The sequence below is a fragment of the Cornus florida genome, unplaced genomic scaffold, assembly GCF_030987335.1.
Source record: "Cornus florida cultivar Cherokee Brave unplaced genomic scaffold, ASM3098733v1 CherokeeBrave_3.0.0_Hap2_Chr08, whole genome shotgun sequence".
NCBI classification, from domain to species: domain Eukaryota; kingdom Viridiplantae; phylum Streptophyta; class Magnoliopsida; order Cornales; family Cornaceae; genus Cornus; species Cornus florida.
In genome coordinates this window covers 36,551,887-36,567,712 of record NW_026775578.1, presented here as the reverse complement: position 1 = coordinate 36,567,712, position 15,826 = coordinate 36,551,887, and the positions used below count along the sequence as shown (strand labels likewise).

The window sequence follows — 15,826 nt, the reverse complement described above, 5'->3', positions numbered from 1 at the left end:
TGCCAATGTAATTGTTGAAAGACTCACACATGTTGTTAACACATAAACTGCTCTTACTCTTTCTAGTATATGATGACCTTGCCCACACCTTCTTAGGTATTTTCATTAACCAGTCAAATGCATTCTTGTCAACAGCCTTCATTTCTTGCATTGTAAGCTCAAACTAAAAGTCCATATGTGCAGTGGTTGCATTCCAATACAAAGTCCTTAGTCTTGCACCACCTCTAAATCTGAGTTTGAAATTATCATACAAATGCTTCAGGCAAAACCTAAGATCTGTTCCAGGGTATTTGTTTTCAAATGTTTCAACCAGTCCCTGAAAAAACATAAATCAATAAATAAATATATGCAAGAATATAATATACGATATTAAAACTATATGATATTAAAAATATATGATATTAAAATAACAAGTTGGATACCTTATGTCTATCTGAGATAAATGTGAAGCTTCATAATTGCCAACCAAACCCATCAGTTCATTTAAGAACCATTCCCAAAAGTCTCTACATTCCGACTCAACAAAAGCAATTGCAATAGGGAAGAAACCATTGTTGGTATCCCTACCAACTGCACACAACAAGTGGCCCTGATAGGGTCCCTTAAGGAAACATTTATTCAGAACAATAAATGGTCTACATCCCTCTTTGAATCCTCTCTACATTGCCTCTAAGGAAAAAAAACATCCTATAGAATGAACAACCTTCATCACTATATGGCATTGTTCTTACATGAGTAACACTTCCAGGATTTGTTTCAAGAATCAACTTACAAGAATCTCTAACTCTTGCAAAAAGTTCTTCATGGTGCCTTCAATAATTTTTAAAGCTATCTTCTTTGCCCTTCTCACTTTCGGTCTACTCAAAATATAATCAAGATCCTTCTGAACAGTATATTGTATTCCATCTAATGTGCAATTAGGATTAGCCCTAACTTTCCCTACATAATGCTTAGCTATGTAAGAATATGTCAATTGTCTATTCTCCCGTACACCATTACAATTATGCTTATCATTGAATGTTCTTATTTCAAATAAGTACTTATCAGTGTTTACAGATCCATGAATCCTCCATCCACAGCTTGACTTGCATATCACAGTCACTCTATCTCCATCATTCTTCTTAAATTCCAAGTCAAACTTTCCTTGTATTACTACATATCTTATTGCTTCTTTAAATTCAGCTGCACAACCAAACTTCTGACCAATCTCAAGTTTCTTGATTCCCAATTCCTTACTAACAACAAAGTATTGATGAGAAGTTGCAGTACAACCATAATCCTTCTCACCACTTGAACTTGCTAAACTTAACAACTCCTCACTTGCAGCATACTCAGAGTGTTTATCATTGTTTCTATCTTCAGCATTTTCATCATAAATAGGTATATATTCATCATCAACATAAAATTCATCTTCAACATCTGTTGCATCTACCTCAAATTCATCTTCATCTGGTGCATATTCAACATCATCTCCATATGTTGCATCTTTCTCATCCATAAAAAAAGTGTCATCATAAAAGTCAAAGAAATCAGCTTCAGTTGTAACATTATTACCATCTACTCCATTAGCATTCTCTTCATCACCATCTACTCCATTAGTATTCCTTTCATCACCATCTACTCCATTAACATTCCCTTCATCACCATCAACTTGTATAATTTCAACATCCCAATCTACTGCAGTCCCATCACTTTGTGGCATATGTTCATCTTCAGTTGGTGAAATCAGAAAAAGCTTAATCAGTGAGAACCTTCTATACTTACTTGCTATGTGAGTAAAATCCTTATCAGTGGTTAATTTTGTCATAGTTCCATCAATGAAACATCTGTAGATCAAACCACTTTTTCGAGGACAACCAACCAACTTTGAAATGCATTTGAAATCTATCATTAACATGCGATCAAAATCTACTCCATCAATGTTCGTAATAGACCCACCAATATAATTCATTTGCTCTATGTTATCAAAGTTACCACCATAGTGGATTTCCAAGTTGTATAATTTAAACAAAATAGGAGTATAACCTAAATCACCACAAATAAACAAACCCAAATTAATTAAAGCAACTAATTAGACTAGCATATTAATACAAAAAACAATCTTGATTCAAAAAAGGAAAAATTATATTTTGGTGACCAAATTGAAACAAAATTGCTATATAGTGACCTTAAAATTGACAAAAAATGAATAGTTAACAATTTTAAAACTTGCTATATACAAATTTACCACAAAAAACTAACTTAATTCAAAACAGGGAAAATTAGATTTTGGTGACCAAATTGAAACAAAATTACTATATAGTGATCTTAAAGTTGACAAAAGATGAATACTTACCAATTTTAATACTTGTTATATTCAAATTTACCTTACACATTAAACACAATTAAACATATTAAATTATTAATTAAATGGACAATACTGCTCCTAGTTCATTCTACGCCTGTTTGGGTGGTCGCCATCGGCAAGTAAGGCTGAACCCACTGGACGACGACGATTGTTCTCAATGATGGCCGTAAATGAAAACGGCGGTCGGCCACGAGCAGTGACAACGAGGATGGCATCAAGCAATCACCAAAATTGGGGAGGAGAGATGCGAGGCGAGAGAATGAACTAGGAGTGGATTATATCTGGAAATTAATGGGCAATGCCCAATTTAATTTTATATTAGTTTCAGACACGTGTCACAATTTGATTGGGTCACGTAACCAGGTTGGATGAACTTCATCCAACCTATGTTAGACCCAAGTATTGTTCTAATTAAATTATTACACATACACTGCTTTACCAGAATAATAAACTGAGATGTTAGTATGTTACTAGGAGAATGTGATGACTTAATGTTTTAATTGGTAAGTTTGCAAACAAAAAAGGAAAAAAACAGAAAGTTGGATGAGAAATAGATAAGGATGAACATAAAGGCAATTTTATCATCTATAAATTATTTTTAGAATGCATGTGTAATAAATAAGTCACCTTTTCTTCACTTTGGGATCACGTTTGAACAAATTTGTTTAGGTTTGGTCACCAAAATCTAATTTTTCCTTCAAAAAACCTACATACTAATCACACTAACATAAAACCCTAAGTAATTAAACAACTAATTACACCATTTACGAAACAAAAAAAAAAAAAAAAAAACCCTAATTTAATATAAAAAAGAACCCATATTATTAATTAACACATATTATAAAAACCCTAATTTAAGATTAAAAAACCCCTAATTTAATTAACTAATTGCACCAGTAGATTAGGAAACAAAAAACCCTACTTTATTAATCAATTGGGACCACAAAGATAATACAAAATTGCAAACCTTAATATTAAACAACTAATTACACCAGTAGAAAAACCTTAGTTTTTTAATCAATTAAGACCACAAAGTTAATACAAAATTACAAACCCTAATATTAAACAATCAGGACCATAACCTTTATACAAAATTACAAGCCCTAATACCAAAGCTGTTGGAATCATACCCAACACAAAAGACCTACTTTGAAAATAGTTGTAATATAAAATCCTAAATAATACGAATATGGGAACCCAACAAGATGCTTAATCATACCTGGAAACATCTTGTCGAACAAAGGCGAAACACTTCTCACTTTCTTGACCCACAGAGATAAGAATCCAACAGGCACAATAATGAAGAAGATGGAACACAGTTGTTTTCTCTGTCTTTCCAAAGGGGTTTGGTCGCTTTCTTTGCCTTAGGTATTTTGTGGTGTGTTTGGTGAGAGACAAAGGGTTGAAAAGGGTTGGAAAAATGACCACGTTTTGTTACCTCCAAATAAAACATTTATTTCGTATTTAAATTTCATATTATATTATAAGGGGTATATTTGTCATTTCACGCAGGTTAACGAGTTTGAAGTGAAATGGGGCAATGTGATGACGATTTATAGTTTACGGGGGTGTTTAATTTTAGTGGGGGTATTTCGACAAAAACGTTAGTACATGGGGGTTATGTGATTTTTCCCCTGAAATAAATTGGATTGAATTCACATTCACTCAGCATATGTTCAGTTTTATCAAAAGCAGCAAAAAATCACAAAAGAAATATATTGTTAAATATATAAATGAATATTGTATTGCATTGCAGTATTTAAAGACTACATGAAGATCTCCTGTATATAGTAGAAGGTTTGGGGGTAGATAAGTGATGAACAAGTTATCTATGTAGTGGAGGAATACATGGTAACTGGGTAGGTATGCGTGCAAACCTAGTTTGTAGCTAAAGGATATAATATTACTTTTATAATTTAACAGCTCCCTCAAACTCAAGGTGAGATTGAAACCAATTTGAGTCTGGAGATAAGATTATAAGAGTGGCTCAAAAAAGATTTGGTAAAGAAAACTGTTTTCACCCTAATGTAGGCATCGATGCTAATGCGGTTAATGACATGCCAATTGACGTGGCAGGTGACTTGGTACTACTGGCACTTCTGTTGCGTGGCAACTGACGTGGTAGGTAATGTGGCACAACTACTGGCACCGTTCAGAATGTGTCTGATGTTGCACCGATACCAACATGTCAGGTAACGTGGGGTGGATCTTTGAAGATCTTGGAGGTAGGTGCAGAGCATGAGTTTGAATATTGATCGAAACGTGAGTTTGAATGTTGACTGCGCGGTAACTATGATAAACTGATGGGTGATGAATTTGTAAAGATTCATAACATTGATGGTGTTTTGGGAATACTATACCTATCACCCCATCCACCATTTCTACTATCCATTCAATTCAACCAAACAAAAAATAAATAGCTTAAATGTCTTTATCAAAAGGCGGAACTAGAGCTTGATTAAAACACTGGCGATTGCATTACAATTGCTCGATTCACGTGTATTAATTATCAATCACCGAGCTAGTTCATAGAAGGATTTACTTAGTTTTTGCATTTGAAAATTTTTCCCCCTATTATACATGCTCATGTATCTAGTTCCAAAGATGAATAATGCACTAGAAGAGGAGATCAAAGCTGCTTAAATTGTTGGCTTGAGAACTACCATTCAGCGACAACATATTTTCTCCAAGCCGCGAGGATGAGCAGGATGTCAAATCCTTCCCAAAAAACGTGTGTAAAAAGTGAAGCAGTCATGATGGCTTGCTTGTAATAACACTTGTTTGCATGAATATATGTCCAGAAGATATTGTTAAAAGTTGTAAATTTTACTTTCTCACTGCTAAAATTAAGTTGGAAACCAAGTTTTAATTCACATGGGCAACAACCATTGACAAATGGACCCAGGGATGGAGCCAGAAAATTTTTTCAGGGGCACATTATAGTATTGTATACCATAACATACATTTATAATACAATGTACATGCATATAAGTAAATGTTTATGAGTACATATATATAGATATAGATAGATAGATAGATAGATAGAGATAATGATATTTTTGGAATGAAAATAATGTACAGACATAGAATATAAGGATTGAGGAAACAATTTAGGACAAAAAATATGAAACATATATAGAATTCTATGAAGAATGAGAAAATTCGGGGGGCGGGGGGGGGGGGGGGGGGTTACATTCCATATTTTCATTAAAAAAAAAAAACATATATATTATTATAAAATATAAATAAAAAAAAATAAGAGAGGGAGAAAATCCAGGAGGATACGTGCCCCCAGTCCTTAACGGCCTCCGTCCCTGGATGGAGCTCCTTTCTTCCCCATCTCTTTGCCGAATCTCTTACTCTATCGTGTCTATTTTCATTTTTCCCTTCAATTTTCTTTTTTCCTCTCTCTACATCTGAAGTCTGTTTTTGTACATTCAGCTCGCAGGTAGTTACTGTGTTTCCAAACATACCTTAACTGCTCATGGTGTTAGGGAAACGGAAGTTTTTAAAACTTTATGAGGGTTTTTCAAACATAGATCTTGATTTATCACATAGAGACAAGTTTTATGCAAAAATAAAATATGATGTATCATTCAATTAATAGATTGAATACTTACATCAAGGTTTGAGTAAACCTTAGATCTCTCCTCTAAAATGAATGTTCTCACTTATTGTAGATCCCTTTGCTAGATACCTTCTCCTTGGATTTCCATCTTCTTGGTAATGGTTTTGCCTTTAGGAATCACCCATAAGCCTCTATGAATGACCTTGGAAAACTAGGCTTGTGGGAACCTCCATTAGATGAAAACACTAACCTTAAAATTCTAGAGAGAGAAAAATATATTCTTTTTTCTTCTAAAAGTCACCCCTAAAATATACATGGACCATGTATATATAGGCAACTTAAAGATAAGAAAAGGAAACAATAAATCATTCTCAATCTCTAATTCATATATCTCAAATCTAATAGGATTCCAATATCAAGTTGGGTTATGAGTGAGAATCTTTTAGGCTTCTAATTTTCTAGGTTACAATGAATTAATAATTGGTCCGATCCATGGACCCAGTTCAATTAATTCATAAATTAATTTTTACTCCACTTAAAGAAATTAATTGAACTCCAATTAAATAATAAATAACCTCTAAGTCAATGTTGCACTTTGACCCCTCTATGCATAATTAGTTATCGGATAAATAAAACCATCAATCCGACTACTTAATTAATATATTTATTTTGGTACCTTTAATTATTTCCAGCTTGATCACAATAAAATATTTGTTTGACAAAAATAATAATTTAAATAAATAAATATATAATAAATCATTTTGTCTAAAAACACACGAAGGCTTTCGAATTTACTTTGTGATCAACCATAATCAATACAAAATAAATATAAGTAGCAATGATACAAATATTGAAAATATAACTCTCTAACTATTAATTACATAATTACCCAAAGTGCCGGTCTAAGGATTCCGAAGATTCCGCCGAACAAATTAAAGTAATTACTAATTAATAAAAGAGTCTATACTTCTTTCATGCTTAAGAGTCAAATGTCATGACGATGACAGGGAGCAATTGCATACGACGGCTCTCGCAATATATCTCAACCTAACGCGGATCCAGTTCAAGTCTTAGTTAATAATGAGTCCATCCATAATTACCGACTTTGAACTATTTATGATTACTATTTATGTCCATGTATTGATCGTCATCACATACATATATAAATATCTCTTGTAATCAAGTGGACATTATCAATTTCATAATGAATCGAAACATAATACATTGAATTCACTAATTGTATAAAGCAAAAATATTACAGATATCTTAGGAACATATGTCACTTTAATCCAATTAGGAATTCGCTATGCCAGGGCATATAAATCCCAACACATGGCATTTCATAAATTTTTGTTGGGTTTTTTCGACCTTAATTAAATATCTAATTTTCTACACATCCATTTAACATCCCGTATCGACTTCCAATAACAGTTGGTTTCAAATCCATATTAGTGTTAGAGAAAATATTTTTCTTCTATGGATTGATGGTCACATCCTTGACGTTAAGCTAGGTTGGGGTACAACCCTCAAGTTCACAGAAAATCCTAGCATCAAACTAGGTTATCAAACCTCAAGAATGCAAATCTTGAGTCCGCAAAAAACTTTAACGTCAAGCCAGGTCATCAAAACTCGAGTGTGCAACCCTCGAGTTCACAAAAAACCCTAACGTCAAACCATGTCATCAACCTTGAGGGTGCAAGCCTCGAGTCCGGAAAGAATCATGACGCAATACCTGGTTATCAAACCTCGAAGTCTCCTTGGCTTCGAACCGAAGTTGTTAAAGCATAAAACGAGATATGGGTAGGGCCTTCTCGGGTGAAATTCACAACTATATTTTGGGACACTTAAAGGGATTTTTGGATGGATGGATGTGAAGTTAGATTTTGTCATTTCAACATATTCCCAGCACCATAGTATAGTTTTATATGCAAAAAAACCTAGCATTGTGATAAAACAGGCAGTAGTCAATTCATGACCATGTTGGACAATTGGTATGATTTAGAAGATCTTTAGTAATTATTAATCAGATACTTATAAGCAAAACTAGAATAATAAGACTTATCTTGCAGAATGTGTTTCATTCAGTAACTAGCATAATCCTTGTAAACTAAATAGACCACATTTTCAAACTAAACATAGTCCTCAATATCTGGGGATTGATAATGCTGACCTCATAATAAGATCTTAATTTAGCGTGTGGAATAGTTATTAGGGTAAATTACACTAATCTTTGTTGAAAATTTGGATAAATTACATATGGGTATTTTAATTTTTCTTGAAATTTGGCGTGCTTAGTGACACCATATCGTTTTCTTTCCAACAGACCTATTGACCAAATTTTGAAAAATAACAAATTTATCCTCCCTTGTATAAAATGCAAATTAATAAATAATTATGGATATAAGGGCATTACTAACTAAGAAAGAAAAAAGAAAAAACCAAAGAAGGTGATACCATTCACACGAACCAAAGAAGGTGATACCATTCACACGGGCCTCTAGGCCGGGAAAACTACAAATTTCAGACATATTTATTAGATATAGAATCTTCCTTTTGCGGAGCATCACATTATGTTGGCATAGCGATCATGTCTAGGCTAGGGGGCAATTTTTATTTCTCATATAAGCCTTGCAATTTCCTGACAAAATAAGGCCCACACCATCTATTATGAAGTATTGTTTTTGAGACCATGACTTTCCTACCCGGATCCTCCTATTTGTTAGTTGTTACCATCTATTTTTCATTTTATCTGTTTATTTTTATTATTATTATTATTTTTGGATACACTCTACCCCAGGACTATACAAGAGAATAATTGTTAGCAAAAAGAAATCTATATAATCCAAATGTAAAAGTGAAGCTATATGAGAAGATAGATACAACAGCAAACACAGGCTATTAGCAAAGACATTGGGTGTAAAAAAAATTCTGTTTTATAGCCATCCACATACAGAGTGCCTTGGGCAATTAGGTTGACAGTGGGTCCTTTAGGTCTGAGACTTGAATGATCCATCCATTCACCCTTGCCCTTGACCTCAGCAGCAGACCCCACTGGATGCCATGTATCAAACCATAAAGAAGTCTTTCTTCCATCCCTTATGATATGTTTAATGTGGTTCCTAGCAGTGTCTCTCAATCTCATTATTAATTTGGTTTTTGTTATGTAGGAGTGTAAATAGCAGGGGGAGACTGCTAGATGGCGGTGGTGGAGAGAGAAGATCCTGTACATGATATTATCTTTGGTGTAATCAGAAAAAAAGTTCTATTCATGATTCTGTCTTTTCACTCCTCTGGATGTCCATTATAGGATCATGATCCTTTCAGTGGCTGTAGTGTTGCTTATTTTATTTCCTTTGTATTCTGTTGGATTTGCTAGGCCTTGAACATCAATTCAAAATTAATAATAAAATAAAATAACAAAAATAATTATAATACTCCAGACATAATTATCTAATCCTATGAATTAAAGAGCTACCATCCACTTATCAAAAAAACAAAGAGCTACCATCTAATGCTCTGAATTAAAGAGCACTTGCATTCTTCCACATGTTATGTCAACATTCAGAAGCAAATTCAGTAAATTGCACAATAACGAAGAGAGAACATGAAAAGCCACTACTTGTATTTTGAAACCCATTCATGTACAATGTTTCATCTTTTATAGAAAAATCACATAAATCCCATACACCAAATTCATAGGACAATCATCCTACCATTTGGGGTTCCATTTGTCATGCACCTTCATTGGGTATTTCATCAGGTGGCATTTCCAAACTCAAAATCTTCATGTCTTGCGAAAGAGATGTTCTGTAAGTTACAAAAAAACAAGAAGTCAGATGCTAAGAGAGAAGGATTATATTTGTTCAACATGTCACATTGTGTGAAACAAATTTGGAGAGTATGAAGCAATTAAGCTAAATATTTGGGCACATACGTTTATGCCATATGTTTGGGCACATACATTTATGCATATGGAATAGTGCACAATCATTTTTATGACTAAGGTGCTAATGTTTCAAATCGAAGTGTTCCCTTCTCCTTCCGTCATACAACGTTCTCTGAGTGCGATCTGATGATGGCAAAAAATGGTATTGTTTTCCACATCTAGTTCACTTGCTTATATTTTAACATTTACAAGAGAAATTCTTTTGGGATGGGCATGATCAATGAGCTGAATTTCTTCTTTAGACTTCAAAATAGAAAAATGATACTGGATTTTCATCTTACAACCAAAATGTGACGTCCCACATCGCTTGAGGGGAGAAGTTACTGTCACGTGTGTGTGGATGCCTCCTAACTATGCAGATGCAAAAACTGTGCGCACGAAGAGTGTGCAACGTGATCGGTATTTATCCAGTGGGTCGTGATTCTTATAAAATTTTGAAATTCTGTTATCTCTATTTTCTCATCTTTCCAAATTCAAACATAGATATATAGATATACTATATAAATATCCGTTTTTTATGCTATGTTTGGTTGGAGGGAAGGATTGAGGAGGGAAGGATGGATGATGCTTCTTATGTTTGGTTACAGGGAAGGGAAGAGAGGCAGGAAGCAAAGAGGAATGAAGCATCCCTCCTAGCATGTTGTTTTTTAATCAGTCCAAAATTGGGCGGAAGAGAGGAGGGAAAAAAAGAATAACTAACCCAAAAAAGGTAATACCAATTTTAACCTTTAGTTATTTACTAAATAACTTGTTAAACCCTACGGAAATTCTCCCATACATAATGAGGGTATATTGGTAAAAAAATATAAAAACTCTCCTTCTTTTACTTCCATTCTGTCCTTTCCATTCTGTCCTTTCCATTCAATCAAACAAAAAGTGAGGAAGTCACCTTCCCTTCCTTAGGGATGCCTCATCCATCTCTCATGACTCAAACTTACGCAAGATCTCCCCAGATCCTTCCAGCAGTTGATCCATCAATAAATCTGCTCCTCACACAGTTTGCTTCTTCACGGATTTCTAATCTCGTTCCTAGTCACTCTGATTTTTATAACTTTCCAAAACCACTTTAATGTATGTCAAAAAGGATTTAGATGAATCAGACATGAAACCCATATTGGTGAATGCATGAACCTTAGTCGGTGAGTGTCAAAATACAAGTTGGAATTGATGTATATGAAATTCCAGATCTACTTCGATACAGAGTTCTCGGGGAGTTTTGCATGCCCGGACGCAGTGTGAATCCAAGCTCCTATTAAGCAGGATTCAGGGCGACATATCAGGGGAACCTCCACGCTGACAACCATGCAAAACAGATAATATTGATGGTTTGAAATAGAAAAAGCAGATAGAAATGAGAAAGTCTTCTCTGCTTACCAACTTGCTTGTTTGGGTCGTACAGCCGTTGCTAAGGGTCGCAGGTAATCTGTTCCATTTCTTTCTTTCTTGTTGTACGATCTTGCAAGGAATTTTGAACAAACAAGCGTATCGCCGGTCATTCCCCCGAACAGAAGGATCTTCTTCTCTAAATCATTCGACTTCTGAGTTCTTTGTCCAAACTTCTGAATCTTCTATCCATGCTAGCCGGAAAGCATTCATTATTTAGCACACCAAGCAGGGAAGTTCCTGGGATTACTTAGAGGATTGATTGTTGGAAAGGCAAACAAAGAAAGCAAGATGCCTGTCAGATAAAAAGACAGAAGTAACAGCGCATTGTGTGCATTCGGATGCGGCATATGAAGTATCTGCTTGAGAAAGAGGAGGTTTTGAAGGCTCTGGGGAGATGTGTGGAGACGAGGCGTCTTTCAATGCCTTTTTAAAAACTTCAAAAATCTATGCAATACTATTTCTGAATCTACCCCTAACACCTCCCACCTGAACATTAGAGGGGCGAACATGAGGCCTATACGAGCCTCACCTAACCTCTTTTCAGGGTCAAATGGCCATAGCAGCAACATCTCCCCGTCACTCAAGCAGAAGGTGAGGACACTTATCCGGATTGGTGAAACTTAGAAGGAGAAAGTCTTTTCACTCATTGTATATGAGACACCACTTTATCAATTGTTAGAATCCGCGGTACAGTTAGTGGAAGAACCCAGTTTTCCGTCTTCACAAGTTCCAGATATGCCCTTTCACTACCACACTGACGAGGAAAGCAGAGAAGAACAAGGCGCTAGTTAGCACTCCTGCAAGAAAACGGCCTAGCTAACGAGTAGGAAAAACGACTGCACCGCAACGGCTTTCTATCAGCTCAATCCGTTGCTTGTTGCCACTATCCCTGCTCCTTTGAGAATCAATATATAGTTAGTAAGATAATTCATATTGATTATCGCGGGGGGAGAGAGCTGCTCTGCGAAGCTGGGCGTTCAGTCTTCTTATGGAGGAACACATAGACGAAAGAGAATAGAAAAGGCCTTCAAAAAAGAGCGAGCGAGTGATGAAATAAATGCTAATGAGCCGCCAAGTACCAGTCTCGCAACAGTATTGGTGCAAAAGGGTGTGAGGTATGTCTTGAAAGAGCCTCCCGTTCCTACTGCAAGCACTAGATACTCGGTGACATTAGGATCAGTTACAAAGCTACCGAATAGAAGCAAGAAGCTCCAATTCATAGAGCAAGGTCTTCTTCTTTGCCCCAGGGAGTCTATTAGGAGATCCAAGAACCTGCAAGGTGGGGCTTTTTCTTATAACTTATAAGGGGAGGTCTGGTCCAGGTTTCAGTCTTTCAATGCCTTTTTAAAAACTTCAAAAATCTATGCAATACTATTTCTGAATCTACCCCTAACACCTCCCACCTGGACATTAAGGGGGCGGACATGAGGCCTATACGAGCTACCTTATAGATTTCAACCACAACTGATCGTGATTTTTGTTTACCCGGTTCGTCTCGAATAAATGCTACAACCCTTCCTTCACATTCTGACTTCTGTCCAGAAAAGAAGAAGAGAGCTGGGGATGCCACGATCGGAGAGACAAGGCATATATGTGAGTTCATTCTATAGTTGGAAAGCAGTCAATAAAGACTACTTCTATTTCTTTGGTTGTAGCCAGCTTGAACCTGAAGTTTGGCTCTTCTTCTATGAGAATCTAACTATGTCTGATGCTTTTCCTCGCTTCAGTAATGGTGCATACTTGTAAACTAGAGGAGCAAAAGGAATGAAAGAACCGAGCGTTCCATTCTACTTGTTTCTTTAGCAGACATGTCTAGAAGCCCTTGTGCTTCCTATATTGCAGTTTTCACTAAATTTCATTAGTGGAGCCTTATTACATAAGCATATTTTTGTATTGGTCTTTTACTGGTAACTGTGGGCTAGATTGCGACTGCTTGATATCTCAAGTGTGTGATTTATGGTGTGACAAGTCAAGATTTTGGAAAATGTTCGTGAGGTTATTAGACTTAGGTTGCCAAGTTTGAGATCAAAACTTGGAGTCTGTACTTTTTTTTATTTATTTGAACGTCTAGTTGTTATGTTGGTTACCTATGCCAACTGAAAAGTTGTTTTAAAAATTTTAAGTTAAAATAAAGATTCTGAGAAAGGGAACAAGAGGTGTACTATATGTTATAAGTTGAAATCTTTTTGTGCTCCAACTTTAATGTTTTTCTTTGTTATTCAAAAGCATTATATGTTTACTAATTAGAACCTACGTATCATACTTATGAGGTCTATTGACTTCTGCTTTTATTTCTCATTCAAAAGCATTTCAGGTTTTTCTTGCTTATCATGGTGAGTTGTGCTTCTTCTTGGTATGGTTTCTGTCTTCAAGCACTATTCTCCATTTAGTTTGTTATTGAATATGTATATATGATGATGATGTTGATTGTGAAGAAGAAGAATATCCAGAAGCAATTTCTTTTTTTCTTTAGGCATTATATAGCTAAGAAAAATTTAAAAGATAATCCTTGTAATAAGAATCTAAGAAAGTCCATTAGGAGAAGAAAGTGAAAAACACAAATAAAAAAGGAAGTCATATTATAGAACATAAGATCGAATCAAAGATGGCCGTAGAAGGGAATAATTTATAATAAAAGCAAGGAAATCCAAGCTACTTACAGCTGAGTTGATCTATACTGGATCTTGCCCAAATGGTTTAGGGAGACCAGGAGACGAAAACAAGTAAAGCCTGGATAATATCGCCCTGTTACTATTACACCATCCCTTGGTTTGTACACCTCTTCTAACCTTTGCCTTTTGAGATCATAACTCAGGATCCTAAGCGGAATGCTCAAGAAGATAACATCAGAAGTCGGATGAAAAGCAAAGGGTTGAAACCACAAAAACTGAGAACTAGAAAGCCCTTTAGAAAGCACCAAATCATTTATTAAACTAGCCATGTTGATCCTCCACTTCAAAGCCCATTCCATGGCCTTACAGTCTCCTTCAAGTGACCAAATGAACAACATGGTGGGGGTTTTCCTCACATAACATAGCCGGCCCATCAACACCCCAATACATCCAATTAGATTTCGATTTGCACTTCTTGTCAATGGGAGCTCAATGGCATGAACATCGACTTCATTGAGATCAAACCTCAAAAGGTGCTTAGACAAAGATAACTGGTACAGTGCACCATGAAAGTAAACAGCATGCCTTATCCAGGAGCGCCCATTAATGCAGGAATCAATTTGTACCCGGTGTCTAACCCATTGTTCAGTATTAGAACAGTATATGTCCAACACAAGCTTATTTTTCATTTTGCATCTTGCAATGCGTACAACTCTGTAGCAAAGGGACTCAGAGAGGTTAAAAGCCAATGCTGCATAGCAATGATGCTGCTGGTGGCAGCAGGCTTTGGGAATCGGCACATATTGCTTCATCACAGGGTTGCACACATAGTACCGTAAATCAAAGGAATTGAAGAACAAAAACAAGCCATTGCAACTATCAAGAAAGTCATTTGCATTAGTCTTTTGGAACGATTAAGTTGGCCAAATATTCAGAATCAACAAATCCTCCTCCACCACCACCATCAATGCCACTGTTGTCTTCTACAGAAACATAATCAATGAGCTCTTCGTTGTCAAAGCGCCCCAAATGCTTTAAAAATGCATCCCATACTGGGCAACTGGCGTCTGTGGTTATAAGAGGCAAACGAGGTGGGAGAGCATAAGTACGGAAGAAAAGGCCACAGAGAGGAAGAGACAATCTGGGCAAGCAAAACACAGAGATTAGATAATCCCATGATTTGCATACACATTTGAACCTAGTCAGAGGCTTTTCCGGCAATCGACACAGTATCTCAACCAACACATCATCAGGAAAGAAGCCCATTATTATTCGAATAAGGAACACAAAGGCGATTCTTTCTATTCCGGTGAACATTCTCGGACCTACATTCAATGCTTTAGGAAAATGGTGTGCTTCAGGGCGAGCTATAGGTTTGAAGACAGGCCACAGTAGTTTCAATGCACAAAAGGGATGGGATGGATCGGAATGAGGGGCTACCCCTTACTGACTATAAATCTTACCGGAGACAGAGCTAACTAGTCTCTGCGAGTGGAGGAAGTTTCCGTTTTTCTTATGAAGCAGAAACCCTCAGAATCGAAGAAGGGCTCATGGGGTATATGTAGGTGAACCAAGACCGTGCCAGACCTTAATGCCTATTCCTTATGTGCAAGGTTGAGACAATGAAGTATCATCACTTATGCACATAAATACATATATACATATATATACATATACATTTAGAGCCTCAGTTGTACTGTACCTTAAATAGTTTTTCGAAAGATTGTACCTTTACGATTCCATTGACTCTTATACCTTCGAATCTGAAGATCGTTCAAAACTGTCTTCGATTGGAGTCCTTGCATGAATTAGGTTTCAAACCTTAGGGACTTCAGTGTAAATAAGGCAGACAATTAGATTGCTCAGTGTTCTTTCATTGATTATACGCGTAGATATATATATTATATAAGTATATAATATATAGAGTAATGATATGTAAAATCTATTTGTGGCAGAAGAATCTATCG

At 35.9% G+C, this 15,826-nt stretch overlaps 1 protein-coding gene across 1 annotated transcript; it reads right to left on the bottom strand.

The window, feature by feature from the left end:
* Window positions 1-9,515: 9,515 nt before the first annotated feature.
* LOC132271304 (uncharacterized) lies at window positions 9,516-15,708 on the bottom strand. Its single transcript, XM_059772643.1, has 2 exons — window positions 13,908-15,708; window positions 9,516-9,722 (listed from the first exon to the last, which is right to left on the bottom strand). Exons 1-2 carry the CDS (start codon window positions 14,669-14,671, stop codon window positions 9,647-9,649), a joined length of 840 nt encoding a protein of 279 aa, XP_059628626.1. The 5' UTR covers window positions 14,672-15,708; the 3' UTR covers window positions 9,516-9,646.
* Between the last annotated feature and the right edge of the window lie 118 nt (window positions 15,709-15,826).